This window comes from Lathyrus oleraceus, chromosome 7 (genome assembly GCF_024323335.1).
Source record: "Lathyrus oleraceus cultivar Zhongwan6 chromosome 7, CAAS_Psat_ZW6_1.0, whole genome shotgun sequence".
NCBI lineage: Eukaryota > Viridiplantae > Streptophyta > Magnoliopsida > Fabales > Fabaceae > Lathyrus > Lathyrus oleraceus.
Genome location: NC_066585.1, coordinates 523,170,922 through 523,185,782, shown reverse-complemented (window position 1 = coordinate 523,185,782; position 14,861 = coordinate 523,170,922). Strand labels below are relative to the sequence as shown.

Sequence of the window (14,861 nt, the reverse complement as noted above, 5' to 3'; positions counted from 1 at the left end):
AACTAAATAACTAAATTACTTCAAAAAAATCATTTCTTCATAAACCATGTTCAATTCTATTCAACATCTTCATCAACAACACAAACCAAATTTCAAAAGAACACAACTTCGAATATTTTTTTTTTAAACTAATCAAATTCAATTTCAAAATCACTTTTCTCTTTCAAAAATAAACTTGGGATGAAAAGGAAATAGGAAGCGTACGCTTCACTATTTCTCAAGAACTCGAATAATTGGCGTACGCCATATTGCACGAGTTCTTGTCATCCGATTAAAAATAATCATACATTTTCAAATCATTTCTAAAACTTCAACCTTCACTTCAAAATTATACCATTCAAATCATTTTCTAAATCAATTTCCAAACCACTTCAATTTCAAAGGAATTTTCTCTTTCAAACATAAGCATGGGATGAAAAGGAGATAGTAAGCGTACGCTTCACTATTTCTCAAGCACTTGAACGATTGGCGTACGCCATATTGCGCAAGTTCTTGTCGCCCGATTAAATCTATAATCATACAATTTCAAATCACTCTTTAAAATCAAATGCAATTTCCAAATTCAAACCACTTTTCAAATTATTCAATTTCAAAATCATTTTCTCTTAATATAAACTTGGGATGAAAAGGAGATAGGAAGCGTACGCTTCACTATTTCTCAAGCACTCGAATAATTGGCGTACGCCATATTGCGCGAGTTCTTGTCACCCGACTAAACCATAATCATATACATTCAAACCTCATTTTTTAAATCAATTCCAAATCCTTTAATCCCACATTTCAGATGAAAAGAGGATAGGAGGCGTACGCCTCACTATCTTTCGATTATTCGAATAATTGGCGTACGCCACATTGCTCGAATCTTCGTCATCAAACTTAAAACACAATCGAGTAAGCTCAAATCATCGACAAATCCAAACCTACCAAAATTCAAATTATTTTCACAAATCAAATACTCACATCAAAACATATCTTTTTACAATTTAAACCTCGGATGATAAAAGATGGGAGGCGTACGCCTCACAATCTCTCGATCATTTGGATAATTGGCGTACGCCATATTGCACAAATTATCGACTTCCGACTAAAACACATTAAATAAACTTGGATAAGGGAATAGGTGGCGTACGCCTCATTATTCCTTGAATAAGCAAGTAGGAGGCGTACGCCTCACTACCGTGCATATTCAACATCCGCAAACAAACTTTCAAAATAATTCGAACGAAAAAAAGGAATAGAAGGCGTACGCCTTATTATTCCTCGAAAGAATTGGACGATTGGTGAACACCACATTGCTCAATCTTTCGTCGTTCTCCAAAAACACCTTAACAAATCAAATCCAACTTCTCGCCCCCGAGCGATCAAAACCCAAACACCCAAACACATCAAATCCAATTTGTCACCCCCCGCGTGACCAAAACCTCATCAAAAGAACACTGTCAATCCTTTCTAATGCGCCCAACAAACCAAGTGCTAGAGCCTCCCCCGAGAGTAGACAACGCCAGCGTTTAGCCGTTAGAACGCCGACTTACACAGTCGTTCATCAAAACAAAACACACCCAAAATCGTAGTTGCCCGAACTACGATTGCTCTGATTTCCTTATTGCACTATAAGGAATACGTAGGCAGGAGATTGCTGTATCTTCGCGAGCACACTAATAAAAAACCTCCCATTTCCCCCTCCTGAAGTCTTCATCCATATCTATCATCAATTCCAATCACTCGAAGCAATCAGAATAAACAGTCAATTAACAGTCAAATAGCAAAATCAGACTAAGAGGTTCCCGTTGAGTACAACGGACGTAAGGGGTGCTAATACCTTCCCCTTACGTAATCGACTCCCGAACCCGAATATGGTTGCGACGACCATTATTCTTATCTTTAAAGGTTTTCTCGATATTTTCCTATTCCTTCATTGGAATGAATAAAGTTCGGTGGCGACTCTGTTTCGAACAAACATTTTTTTCCGCGTCCCATCGCGAGGGATCGCATTATCATCATTTTTGAGGTGCGACAATGGGGCAAAGAGATTTGATAAATAACCAAAATGATATGCTCTAATAGTAAATGTTGGTGATTCAGCAGATGTATGTGTGGCATATTTCTCAGGGTCATTTCTTCCCTCTAGATAATTGATCTATGTGAGTCTTTTATACTCTTCATTTACTTTTATCTTAAACATTTGGGACAATATTTGGTTTAGGTATGGGGGTATTTTCATAATTAGCTATTTTAGTTGTTTATTTATTATTTTATTTATCTGTTAAGTTTTCCTATTGAAACAATTTCCCTAAATTTTATCGTTTTCTGATTTTTTTGAAAAGTTCTGATTATGTTTCACAAATAAAGTACATTGACTATATGCAAAGAGAGACTAAGGTTAATGATTATGATTTTTTTTTGGATAAAATCGATCTTGCCCTAACACCTAAAGTTTTCCAATTAGATGTCAATTTAACTTAATTTGACTTGTAGTCTTTGCTAATTATTAAGTATTTTATGAGTAATCCACTTGATTCAGTGTGGCATAATTTTTTATTTGTACACTATATTTTGTTTATCTAAGGAAAATAAAAATAGAATAGAAAAAAAGAAAAAATGGACAGTAAAGTCAACTACACCTATTAAGTTGGGTAACCTTCGTCGGGTTATTCAACCCAATAATGGTTGATCCTCAATGCCGAAAGAAAGTTTTTGTGTAAAATTGTGCATATGTGTGTACAAATAAAGAACGACCAATCGGAGTAAGTAGGGTATACCCTATAAAAGGTTACCCTTCCCAAAAGTTACTTAGTTTGTATAATGTGAATAAATCAAAATAAAATACCCCTCCGTCCAACCTAAATCTGTTTGTGATGATAGTCATTATTATAATGCCTTAAATTGATTATTCTGAGTGTTTTAAAAGAAAAATAAAATCAAGTGTAGAGACTTATAATCAAATCTACAGTGGAATTGGTATATTTGAGGGAGACTTTAGACTGTGTTCTCATTATACCCTTAGTGTCAGATGAGTACCAGATGAGTTGACCTTTAGTGGATTTGATTTAGGTTCCTGTACGAGTATCTATGTTAATGTTTTCGAGATATTTTCTCTGATGATATTGTATTTGTTAAAAATGTTTCAATGCAAGCAAAGTTGCTTGAGGACAAACAACAACTTAAGAACGAGAAAGTTTGATTAACATCATTTTTCTGTTTTCTAGTTAGGAATTTTCTAATGTTTTCATCTTGTTTTGTTCTTAGATTTATATTGTGTTTTGCTGTTTTTATCTATGTCTCTGGCACGAAAAAGGTACATAACTGATTACCAATTATTAGAGGAGGAAAACACCATTTTGAACAAAAAGCAGAGGAAATTATGGTTGACCCGTAACAGGGTTTTATAGCCATAATTTCCCCAAAAGGGAGATGCTTATTCTGGCTCCAGCAAGAATTACTATCGGCCTGTGAAAGAGTATTACCATCGTAATTCCCCCAGACTACTGATGGCTTTTGATCCCCTTGTGTTTTATTTTTGAAGAAGTTTGGATTTCTAGAGGTTTTGCTTCGCGTTTATGAGATTATTACTATAATTTAGTGCCATATAGGCATATAAAGAGCATTAAAAACATAGAAAAAAGGACTCAAGCATTAAATTAATTTATATTTTTTGTTGCAAATTTACTTGTTTTATGCACTTTATTTTTCTTGTTTTTTATATTGTATAAGTCTCTATCGAGAAATCTTGTAACATTGGGATTCCACTAAAATAACATATCTTATTTTAATTACTTATTACTTACTATGTATATGTTTTTATTAGTTATTATGCTTCATTTCATTTCCACTATGTCTGAGTAAATCTTAGGGACTAAGGGTCATGATGACGGTCTCTCGACAAACCTCAGGTAAAGTCTCTGTAATTCCATTACAAAAAACATGTATGGATTATTCTGGATTTCTAGTTTAACACTTCGATATTGTCGTACCTCGAAAAATACGATCCTTCAAGAAATGTATTACACGCCCGCAGAAAAAATGTTCAAACAGAGTCACCATCGAACTTTATCTATTCTAATGAAGGAATAGGATAAAACCTTTTGAAAAGAACATGGTCATCACAACCATATTCGGGTTCAGAAGCCGATTACGCAAGGAGAATGTATTAGCACCTCTCACGTTCGTTGTACTCAATAGGAATCTGTCATACCCCAAAATTTGCCCGTTGATATTACAAAGCATTTTCCAAGACCCTCCGACTTGTTCTGCAAGGCACTGACATCAAATGGACAAAAGCCCAGCTCACAACAGGCCCAATCCAAAGGCGGCCCAAAATAGCTTGATCGCTAGGCGAGCAGTCCCTTCGCCTAGCGAACATTTCATCATGACACTCGCCCAGCGAAGCATCAGATCCAGAAAAAAGCCCAGAACTAGCTTGCTTTCGCCTAGCGAAGCTTGCGAAAATCTGAAGTTTTGGACCTCATTTTAAGCCCATTAGGTCACCACCACTACTACTATAAATACCAGCTCCTCAGCCACGAAAATAACGGACAGACCCAGAGGGAGAAACACAGAAACACACAAACAGACGGACGAAGGACGGAAACCCTGGTGCAAAAACCCTGCTAACCTGAAGGCAGCCCATCCGCGCCGAAGCCACCGCCGCCCAACTCAATCCGGCCTCCAAGCAATCAATCCCTTTCACTATCGCAATTGCACACAGGTTTGCGTATCACCGCTGTTTTACATTTCCAATTGATCTTCTTTACATACATGATACATTCTGATTAAAGTTTTGATATGAAAGTTGATTTCGCATGTGAATCCAAATATGAATATCCTATATAATTGGCTATGCTATGCCTGTGATCAAATGCAATAAGAGTGCAGGTTTTCAGAAGTCGTGCTGCTGCCAAATTCCAAACCCGTGGCCGCTCGCTAGCTCATCGCTAGGCGAGCCTGCAGCGAGCCTTCGCTGAGCCTTCGCTAGGCGAAGCAGAGGCGAACAGGATAGTGGCTGCTTTGTCTCTTTGTTGTCCATTTTATGTTTATCTAATCATGATTCTGCATTATTTGGCTTAAATTCCTGACTGTTATATTTATTTTATGGTGCAATTTCCAATTGTATTTTACCTCAATGCTCTAATCCGTGTGTTGCATGGTGTAAAGGCTAGCATACTTCCAAAGAAATAGCCGGCTAGGCATGCCGCTTTAGGTGTGGACATTCTTGAGGAGATGGCTTTTGGGATGACCTAAGTTTAATGTGGAGATTCATCTTGAATCACCAAGCTTGATTTTTAATGTATTGATTTCATTGATTTACTATGGACCTAATTACCTAACTGATTACGGCTATTTAATTAATTGTTAAAATCCGGACTTTAAATAAATAATATCGGACCTCTCTTTATTACCCCACGATTGCGTAATACGGTCATGTCCCGCGAATGTGGGGATATCCTTAGCAAAGACCCTTCGGTAAAATCATCATAGTCCCTCGGATGTTGCCTTCGGAAATACGATTTTGTCCCTCGATGACCCTTCGGTGTAGCCTACGGTTAAATGATGATAGTCCCTTCGAATGCTAAGGTATCCTCACAACTGTTGCCTTCAATGACCAGCCGATGACCCTACGATGACCCTCCTACATCCCAAGGATAAAACTACTTACTTCTCAATAGTAAGGACAGTTTTACCCTCATAAGGATAGGAAATGCTCGGAAAGACCTCGGACAGGCACAACCCTTAATTGCTCATTCATAACCTAAAAAAATACTTTTCACACCTCACACCTTTCAAACATCCTTTGTTTAGAAAATCACCACTTAGCATACATCCATACTAGGATCATTGCTGAGTTATATTTTTTCTAAACTATTTCAAAATTAAACGAGATAACCACTTTGTATACATTCATGCAAGAATCATTACAAAGTTAAATTCTCCCTTTTCAAAACATCTTTCACACATTTCACAAACACTTTTCAATCTAGGAAAACATAAATGATTGAGCAATTAAGAGCCCATGGATAACCATGGATACAAAGGGTGCTAACACCTTCCCTTTGCATAATGTACCTCCCGAACCTAAGAATCTAAATTAAGGTCTTTCCTGTTCTTTTCCACCTTTCCTTATGGGATAAAAGAAAAGTCGGTGGCGACTCTTGCTAACCGCGACATTGCGATTAAAAATCCATTAAAGTCCAGTTCACCGTATGACAGAATCTTTTAGTTAAACTTGAGATTTAAATGTTAGGTTATATTAATTGTTTTCTTCGGATTATTAAAAGTGTAAAGAGAAAAAGAAAGGGGTCGCAAAAAGTTTTTTTATTAATGTGTCGGACAAGATTACAGCTCTTGCTCATACATATCTCCGGGTGCGATGGAGAACTCAAGGCATACATAGTTCTGGATAAAAAATGTTTCTTTATTGGTCGGTTTTAGCGAAAGCTATTTTGTATCAATCGATGGAAAACATTATTTTACCCAAAACAGACGAGGATCGGGCGTTTGCATCACATTGAATGGATTTCTACAGATAAACATTCATGAGAAACTGTCACTTATCTTAACTCAATGGTTATGGATGAAACATTGCTTTACATCATCTCGAGACGAAATATCTTTCGTTTTGAAAAAGGTTTTTAAGATTAATCGCACGGAGGCGAGAAAAGAGTTTGATATGTTGGATGTTTTTTAAGTGAATGACAAACGTTCGATGAGAACGAGACATATGCCTCGGGATCAAACATTCAGGGTTTTGCTAGAATTCTAGATTCCAACAGTCCTTTTTCATTCAATATTATTTAAGAAAATTGTTTAATGGACAACGAAAGCTTGATAAGAACAAAACATAAGTCTTGGAATTAATTGTTCAAGGGTTACGTCACAATTATAGATCCCAACGGTCCTTTTAGTCCAAGTTTATTAAGTGTTTTAGGAGCAAAAGAAGAATAAACGGCTAACCCAAAACGCGTGTCTCGGGACCGATCATTCGAGGATTTTATTGTAATGCTAGATTTCAACAATCCTATTCTTTCATATTTATTTAAATTTTTTTAACATTACACTTAAATGGGAAAGATATTTGAAATCAGGATAACAAAAGATTTAATTGGATTTAGAGAAAATACTTGGTTTTGGACCAAGATTTTTTATTCTATTTATTTAATCAATATCATCATATAGTTACTTATTTAATTTGTAACAAATAAATAAATAAATAGACAATTTATATAAATAATAGAATGAATAATAAAAATAATTTAGAAATTATAACTAATTATATTATCCAATTAATAATAGTAGCAATTATTTAACTAATTAATAATGATCAAATAAATAAATTATTTAAAAGTTAATTAAATAAAAATAAAGTAAAAGAAATAAAGAAAAAATATATTTTTAAAGTTATATGTGTGATAATTATCATTTAAATCAATAAAAACAAAATCCAAATAAAAAAAAAGAATAAATAGTAAGAAGAAAAATACAAAGCCCAAATGGCCCCCAAAAAATAAATAAAGCAAAACATAGTAGGAGGGGTGCAAAAAACGAATTCGGTCCAGGCCCACCAAAAGAAAGCCCATTTTGCTGGTCAATAGGTCAATAAAGGGGGAGAGTCAACTCTTGTTGACTCCATCCCCTTCCTCAGATCAAGCCATCAATGCATCCAAGGGTGTAACGTGCGCGTGTAGGGTCTGATCTCCCAGTTGACTCATTAGTCAACATGACGTGGCCATATCAGGACCAATCACTTGGCTTGGAAACATGGAAGGGTTATACACAAGACAAAATTATAGGAAATGAAATTATCATACTCTCTCTCTCTCTCTCTCTCTCTCTCTCTCTCTCTCTCTTCATAACCCTTATGATCTCCCTCTTTCCTTATTGTTTTGTTCTTCGTCTTCCCCATTCATCCTCGTCGGAGAAGACCGTCGGCCGGCGGCAGCGCCGCCGTCATCTCCGATGACCAACCACCTCAAAACCCTAACATATAACACAAACCCTCATGTTTTTCCTCTCCTTTCCGAGTCCTAACTTAGTTTCCTCTAACTCTTAACCTAAAGAGAAGATCGAGCCCCAAACTGAAACCATTGATTTCAAAATCAAAATTAAAACAAACTCCAACTTGTTCAACATAAATATTGACAACAATTCAGGCGATGGTCGTGTCGCCACGAGGAAGTTTCAATAAAGAAGTTATCAATAATAACTAAAAGAAAAATCAAAGCATAAAGTCGAAACAAAGGTTCATGTTTAAGCGCGAAAGAGTCACAAGAGGGAAGAAAAGGGCTACTAAAATCAGGTTAACACGTTTTGATCCTTGCTCTGTGTTTTTCGTCTCTTTTCTTTGAATCTTGTTTTGGTCTCCTTTGTACTTGGTTTTTGCTGTTTATGTACCACTATAAAGTAATAGGTTTTGAGCTCTTCTGACATGTGCAATATAATCTGCTAGGCTTTTTGATGTGTGGTTAAAATGGTTAGAAAATTTTAATCTATGGTATGGTTGCTTCCCTCATTTATTTGATTTGTTTTGTTACTACTTTATACATGGTGAGGACATTAGGATTTATGTTGAGGACAATTGTTGTATCTTTGCTGTAGAAATGGTCAAATTGGTAGTGAAGCTTGACGACTTTCTTAGAGGACACAAATTGTTTTAGTAATTTGGTATAAATTTTCTGCTACATTGATGTACCTCTCAAAGGATGATAACCTGCTCTTCACTTTATTGTTTTGGCCTTTTTTTGTGTTTGTATTTTTTTCAAAACCATGATAATATCGACTTTTTTACTGCCTTGCCCTCTTTTTGAAATTATATTCCCAATCTACCCCATTCTGAAAATAAATTCTCAGAGTGCCCTATTTTTTAGAATGCACTCGCCCAATGAATGAACGAGTTCTTGAAGGACGTTTTTGGGAAGAAGTGACTCAGCCAATGGTTGGATGAGTCATGGAGAGGTTGTTTTTTCGTGTGTGGACTCGACAAATGGATGACCGAGTTGATGAAGTCCTTTTTTTAATATATTTTTTAATTATTTTAATAGTTTTAATTAATTACTATTTCATTTAAATAATAATTTTATCACCCATGACATTCGTTGACCGAGGAATGCCACTGATTATAAAGTCTCGGCCAATGAATGACCGAGTATTCACGTCTTAATTTTCTATAAATAGCTTGAATTACATAAATGTAATTCAGATCAAATAGAAAATTATTTTGATAAGAATGTCTATTTAGGGTCTTGTGTTTTATGGGAAGGACAAAAAAATCAGTGTCAGCCTAGATCCGTAATGGAACTTTAGAGCACTGATTGTAGCCATCCACACTGGTTTTCAACAACTGGATGAGCGTCGTATGAAGATGATAAAAGTAAAGTATCATTGTCCATACATAACGCTGACTGATGCAAGCCCTGAGGGTATGTACATGTATTACCTGGATCGTATAGAAAATGACGTAGATGTTCAGTGTATGTTTTTAGCACATAGTGGTGAAGTTAACAAAGGAGTTAAAGGTCCACTTGTGTTGGTTGTTGTTGTTGATTATTTAGTTAATAAGCTATATGAATTTAAGTTGTTGTGATTGTACTTTGTAACCGAAAGCCTTTAATATCAAATGTATTCCATAATATTTGTTTCCAAAAGACATTAGAAATACACAAAGGTTGATAACACAATACATGCATAAGAGTTGATAATAAAAAAATAACATAATCATCTAGAGGGTCCTGCAACATCTGGACATTTCCTACGCATGTGTCCTATTTCGCGGAAAATCCCACACCTTCTCTTTTCCTTTTCAACGTTGTCCATTTCGGTTCTAATCCGGGTGCTGGTTGGGCGCCCTTTCTTCCTCCTTCTCATAGAGTCATCGTGGCAAAGAGTAAATCCTTCATATCGTGGCCAACTCTCCTCATGGGGAAGTCATAAGAAACTCTCCTTATAGACCTTGAAGACGTTAAGAAATTTTAACACGTATGGTATGTGAATGGAGTAGTCCTGGCGCATACTCGAACATGTTGCGATTACATAGGAGCAAGGTAAGTGAAATGCCTGAAATTTCCCACAATCGCAATGTTGTTTCCTAAGATCAACACTGAAAGTAACGGTTAGTCGACCATCATTCTGGTTAATCTTTTCATGGACCATGAAATAGAATCTCTCGCGATCAAATTGCATGACGTTATGTGTGTTAGCTTTACTGACTTCTTCAGCCATCCCCTTGTTACAATTATCAGTGAAAACTTGGCCAGAGGCCAACATTTTTGTCCATTGATGGCCTCTTTTACCAAAGAGTGATCCTAATCGATAGTATGTAGACTGGACCGATGCAGTGATTGGAAGGTTCCGGGTTTCTTTGAGTACCGAGTTCATTGCTTCTGCCAGATTAGTTGTTATGTGACCCCAGCGTTTCCCTCCGTCATATGCCTTTGCCCACTTCTCTCGAGGGATGTTGTCTATCCATGATAAAGCATCATTGTTTGTTCTTCGGATTTCCCCATGATAGTAGTTAAATGCCGCCTCTGTCAACGTATAACCCATGTTAACAAGTTTTTTGTGCAGTTCCTTGTCTTTAATCTCACGCGTGAAGTTTTGTGCAATGTGTCTAATGCAATAGATGTGGGAAGATGGAGGATCATGCCATCCGTTTTCAGGATTTTTATATGCACTATTTATTGATTCATGTATGTCTTATATAAGACACATATTTTCTTGTGGAGTAACGTGTATTCTCAAATTCCTAAGAAAGAAACTCCAAGCATCCTTTGTCTCACCTTCAACTAATGGGAAAACTATTGGGAAAATGTTCCTGTTCCTATGATGTGCCACATCCATCAACAGAGTCCCTCTATACTTTCCATACAACCATGTTCCGTCAACCTGCACAATAGGTTTACAATAGGCGAAACCACGTATACACGGTCGAAACACCCAAAATAGACGATGGAAGATCCTTTTGTCACCCAATTGGGATCCGTCGTATGAAATCACAGGTAAGGTTTGCACTTCTATAATAGTACCTGGAAGATATATTTTCATTACCAGTATCCACTACGACAGATCGTTGTAAGATGTCTCCCAGTTTCCATACAACGATTCAATTGCCTTACACTTTGCAATCCATGCCTTTTTGTATGATATTATGTACTTGTATTTTTCTGCAACATGAGTAATGATCACCTTCACCTTAAGAGAATCGTCATGATTAACAAGCTCCATTATGCTCTTACTAATCATTTCTAAATTGATTTTTCTATGGTTTTGTGACATAGAAGTGGTTGTGCATGTGTGAGGTCCACCAAGCTTACCAATCTTCCACTTTGAGTTTCCCTTACGGAAAGAAACCCTGCATTTGAATTTGCATGCAGAATTTTTACATTTGGTGACGTATCATACATTGTCAGATTTAGTCATTGAATAATCTAGACTACGCTTTATATGCCAATGTTGCAACGCGGCATCACACGCTTCCTTGTTTTCAAACTTCATGCCCTCATCTATGTCGTCGGCATTGTGGATTGGTGTGAAACTTCCAAAAGCAAAGATCGGTTCAGCATCATCCAAACTTATATTTTGCATGTGACCAGGTGGATTGTACAAACTAATCGGTTGAGCTCTTACTGCTACAGTAGGTGTGTCGATGAGGTTTTCATTTCCATCGCATCGCTAGCACCAAATAGATCTTAAAATCGGACCTATTCTTGATCATCCTCACTGTCTTTGTCAACCTCTTCATTCGGTATGAAAGGTTTATTAGTTTGAGTCGGTTCATCGTCAGTGGTTTGACTCATTCCATATTGGTGTAATTGTATGGATTGAGCCAGATATGTTTCAAGATGTTCAAGGAGACGAACATATATCTCAATGGCGGATAATTGAGAAAATGTTATGTGACACTGAAACATGGACTTGACTTCTTCGTCATTCTCAATAGGTGTCATTACGTAAAAGATGGTATCACCGTCTCGATTAATTAATGGATGGCAATAGATAATTTCTTCAACGCGACTTTGCAACTTTTTTCAATTCAATCTTTCAGATGATGGAAATCATAATTGATGTGGATTTTGAATAAATGAATATTTGTATTGCTAAATGAGAATCTTTCATTAATATCTATGAAAATAGTTCTGTTATAGTGAATGGATACTACTAAATTTCTCTGATCCATTTAGATATTAGAAATGAATGAAGGGATGTTGGAATGTTGAATGAGAATACTGCTAAATACCTCTTTTATAGTCAAAAAAACATTTTCCAATGTATGGAACAAGACCAAACATGCAGGCCTAGCTCGGCCAATGGTTGGGCGGGGCAAAACGCATGCAGATCTAACTCGCCCAATGGTTGGACGAGCCATAACATGTTTGGGATAAACTCGCCCAATGGTTGGACGAGGCAAAAGTGGATAAATGCGTGTATGCTTTTGCATTGCATTATTTCTTCAACTAGTGAATCTTGGAAGAGTGTAGGTTTGTATGCATAGTATAAGGTTGCATGCATGGAATGCAATGTTCCATCAACATTAAAAATACACCAAAATAATCATTTTCAGCCACTATAAAATGAGCTTGAAATTCCAAAACATTCACTCATCAAATCTTTTCATCACAAAATTTAAATTATAACCTGTAAAATGGCTTTGTTGTGGATGGGAGAATCACACCGTGGAACAACAGCAAACATTGCGGAATATGTAAGTATTTTATACTCTACGTATTCATTAATTTTTTTATAAATTCAACTTCTCATCACCAAAATATTCATTATGTTTTTTATTACATTTCAAGAAGACACTAGGTTCTGAGTCCATTCCCATACTCATATTCAACCAAGTGTTGTTATATTACCGTATTTAGAACAAGCCGGTTTTGCTAAAGTAGCAAAAATATCAAGTTTAAAAATAGACTCCAAACTAGTTGTTGCGTTGTTAGAGAGATGGAGACCCGAGACACATACTTTTCATTTACCAACTGGTGAATATACTATTACACTGGAGGGTGTGAGTATGTTACTCGGTCTCCGAATTAACGGTAAACTTGTTAATGGCTTAACTAATGTAACTAACGATGTTTATATGGAGAATTTAGGCGTAGAACCGACGACTTCAGATAAAAATGAGGCTTTTGTGAAAATTGTTTGGTTAATAGCTCTATTAACACAGTTAAAAAATAATTCTTCCCCCATGGAAGCAGAAAACATTCTTCATGCAAAAGTCTATATTTTACTACTAATTATTACATTCTTGATGCCAGATAAGAGTCGCAATTTATTGCATTAATCTTTGTTACCTTTAGTAGGAGACCTGCAAAAATGTAAAACATACAGTTGGGGTTCTGCTTGTCTACCAACATTATATAGACATATGTGACTATATTGTATTACTCAGTATCTGGGCATTCACACGTATGCATTAAGGTACTCAAATTCATTGAATGCACTTTATTATTCTCATAGTAAATTATACATAACATTAATACTTTTTTTTTGTAAACGCAAGATGGTGCCAACGAGGTATGCATTACGGAAATAATCCTTGTCATCATCTACATTGGTACCGAGTTGCAATTGAACACATGGAATAAAATAATGTAAGTATCGTACATTACAATCTATAACTTATCTAAACTTCTTATTTACATTATAACAATTATATTACTTATGACAATTTATATGGAGGCCATACATGCAATATCCAGTGCCTGATTGTAGTGACAGTCGAGTCTGGAATGCAACAACATATATAATATGTTTCTTTACCGTTGAGATGCATCAGACAGATAGGGTCAAACTCCAATTTGAATTTGAACAACACATCCCGTCTCAGCCAAGATGTCTAAGGGAACACCATAGTATGACTATGGTTCAAGCTTGGGATACACATTAACAAGATTTGAATAAAGAAAAGGTCAAAGAATGGAAAAAAAGAAGACATTTGGTATTACAAATGAACTAAGTAATTGGTGAGTCTAAGCCGGGTAGAGAATATATGAATTGGTTTTTGGCAATTCCTTTTATGCACGTTGCTTCGACACAATTTTTGAATGATCCCCGTCAACGTGTCTCTTCTTCAACCTAACAAACTACCTCGCCCCTACATCATGTCATTCCCCCCACGTACACATCCCAATTTGGGGCCCAACCATCTTCACCCCCCCCCCCCACAAACATACCATCACACCCAGACTACACAACAACACACCTTTTATGCCACCTCATCCCAACACCAAAATCACCACACTCCATTCCCTCAAACATACTACTTTTACAACCAACAATATCAATAACAAACCAGCGTACGCTCACCCATATAATACACTTCAATTCCTCAATCAAACTTTGATAACTCAAACCCTTATGCCTAACCCCAAACATTTAATACTACGTACCCTCAACCCACTTCTACATTCAACCCGGATGATGTCTATTATCCTCCAATTCAACACACTCAATCCAACACCTTCGCACAACCAACACATTCATTACCCGACTTTGATCTCACAGATGAGCAACTACTAGATATCTCTAGTTTTTTCATTCAAGATTTCGACGGTATGAATATGCCTCCCAGTACAACACAACAACATCAAGATCTGTCTTTCGACTCATCTCCATCTCCCCAAAGACAAATAGCTGAAGACTTAGGCAAGGGAAAACGCAAAAAAATAGGCACAAAATGTGGAACAGACGGTCACTCTAACAAATAAAATGTATTTTTTTTCATGTAGTTCAATAAAATGTATATTATTTTCACACGATTATTTATATGCTTAATTAATATAATTATAAATTTATATGCTTAATTAATATAATTATAAATTTATTATAAAAACAAAATTAAATTTATAAAAGAATTATCAAAAAATATA

At 36.1% G+C, this 14,861-nt stretch overlaps 1 protein-coding gene across 1 annotated transcript; it reads right to left on the bottom strand.

Annotated features, from left to right (window-relative positions):
- Positions 1 to 9,915: 9,915 nt before the first annotated feature.
- Positions 9,916 to 11,933, bottom strand: LOC127104729 (uncharacterized). Its single transcript, XM_051041895.1, has 4 exons — positions 11,721 to 11,933; positions 11,389 to 11,658; positions 10,767 to 10,872; positions 9,916 to 10,682 (listed from the first exon to the last, which is right to left on the bottom strand). The coding sequence occupies exons 1-4, from the start codon at positions 11,931 to 11,933 to the stop codon at positions 9,916 to 9,918; spliced, it is 1,356 nt and encodes a 451-aa protein (XP_050897852.1).
- Positions 11,934 to 14,861: the final 2,928 nt, after the last annotated feature.

Excerpts from the sequence above, each read along its gene's own strand:
- LOC127104729 (XM_051041895.1), bottom strand. The coding sequence starts at position 11,933 with ATGACACCTATTGAGAATGACGAAGAAGTCAAGTCCATGTTTCAGTGT. Across the intron at positions 10,873-11,388 it reads CAATGACTAAATCTGACAAT|GTTGACGGAACATGGTTGTA; the intron begins GTATGATACGTC and ends CCTATTGTGCAG. Across the intron at positions 10,683-10,766 it reads AGTTTTCCCATTAGTTGAAG|ACATACATGAATCAATAAAT; the intron begins GTGAGACAAAGG and ends GTCTTATATAAG.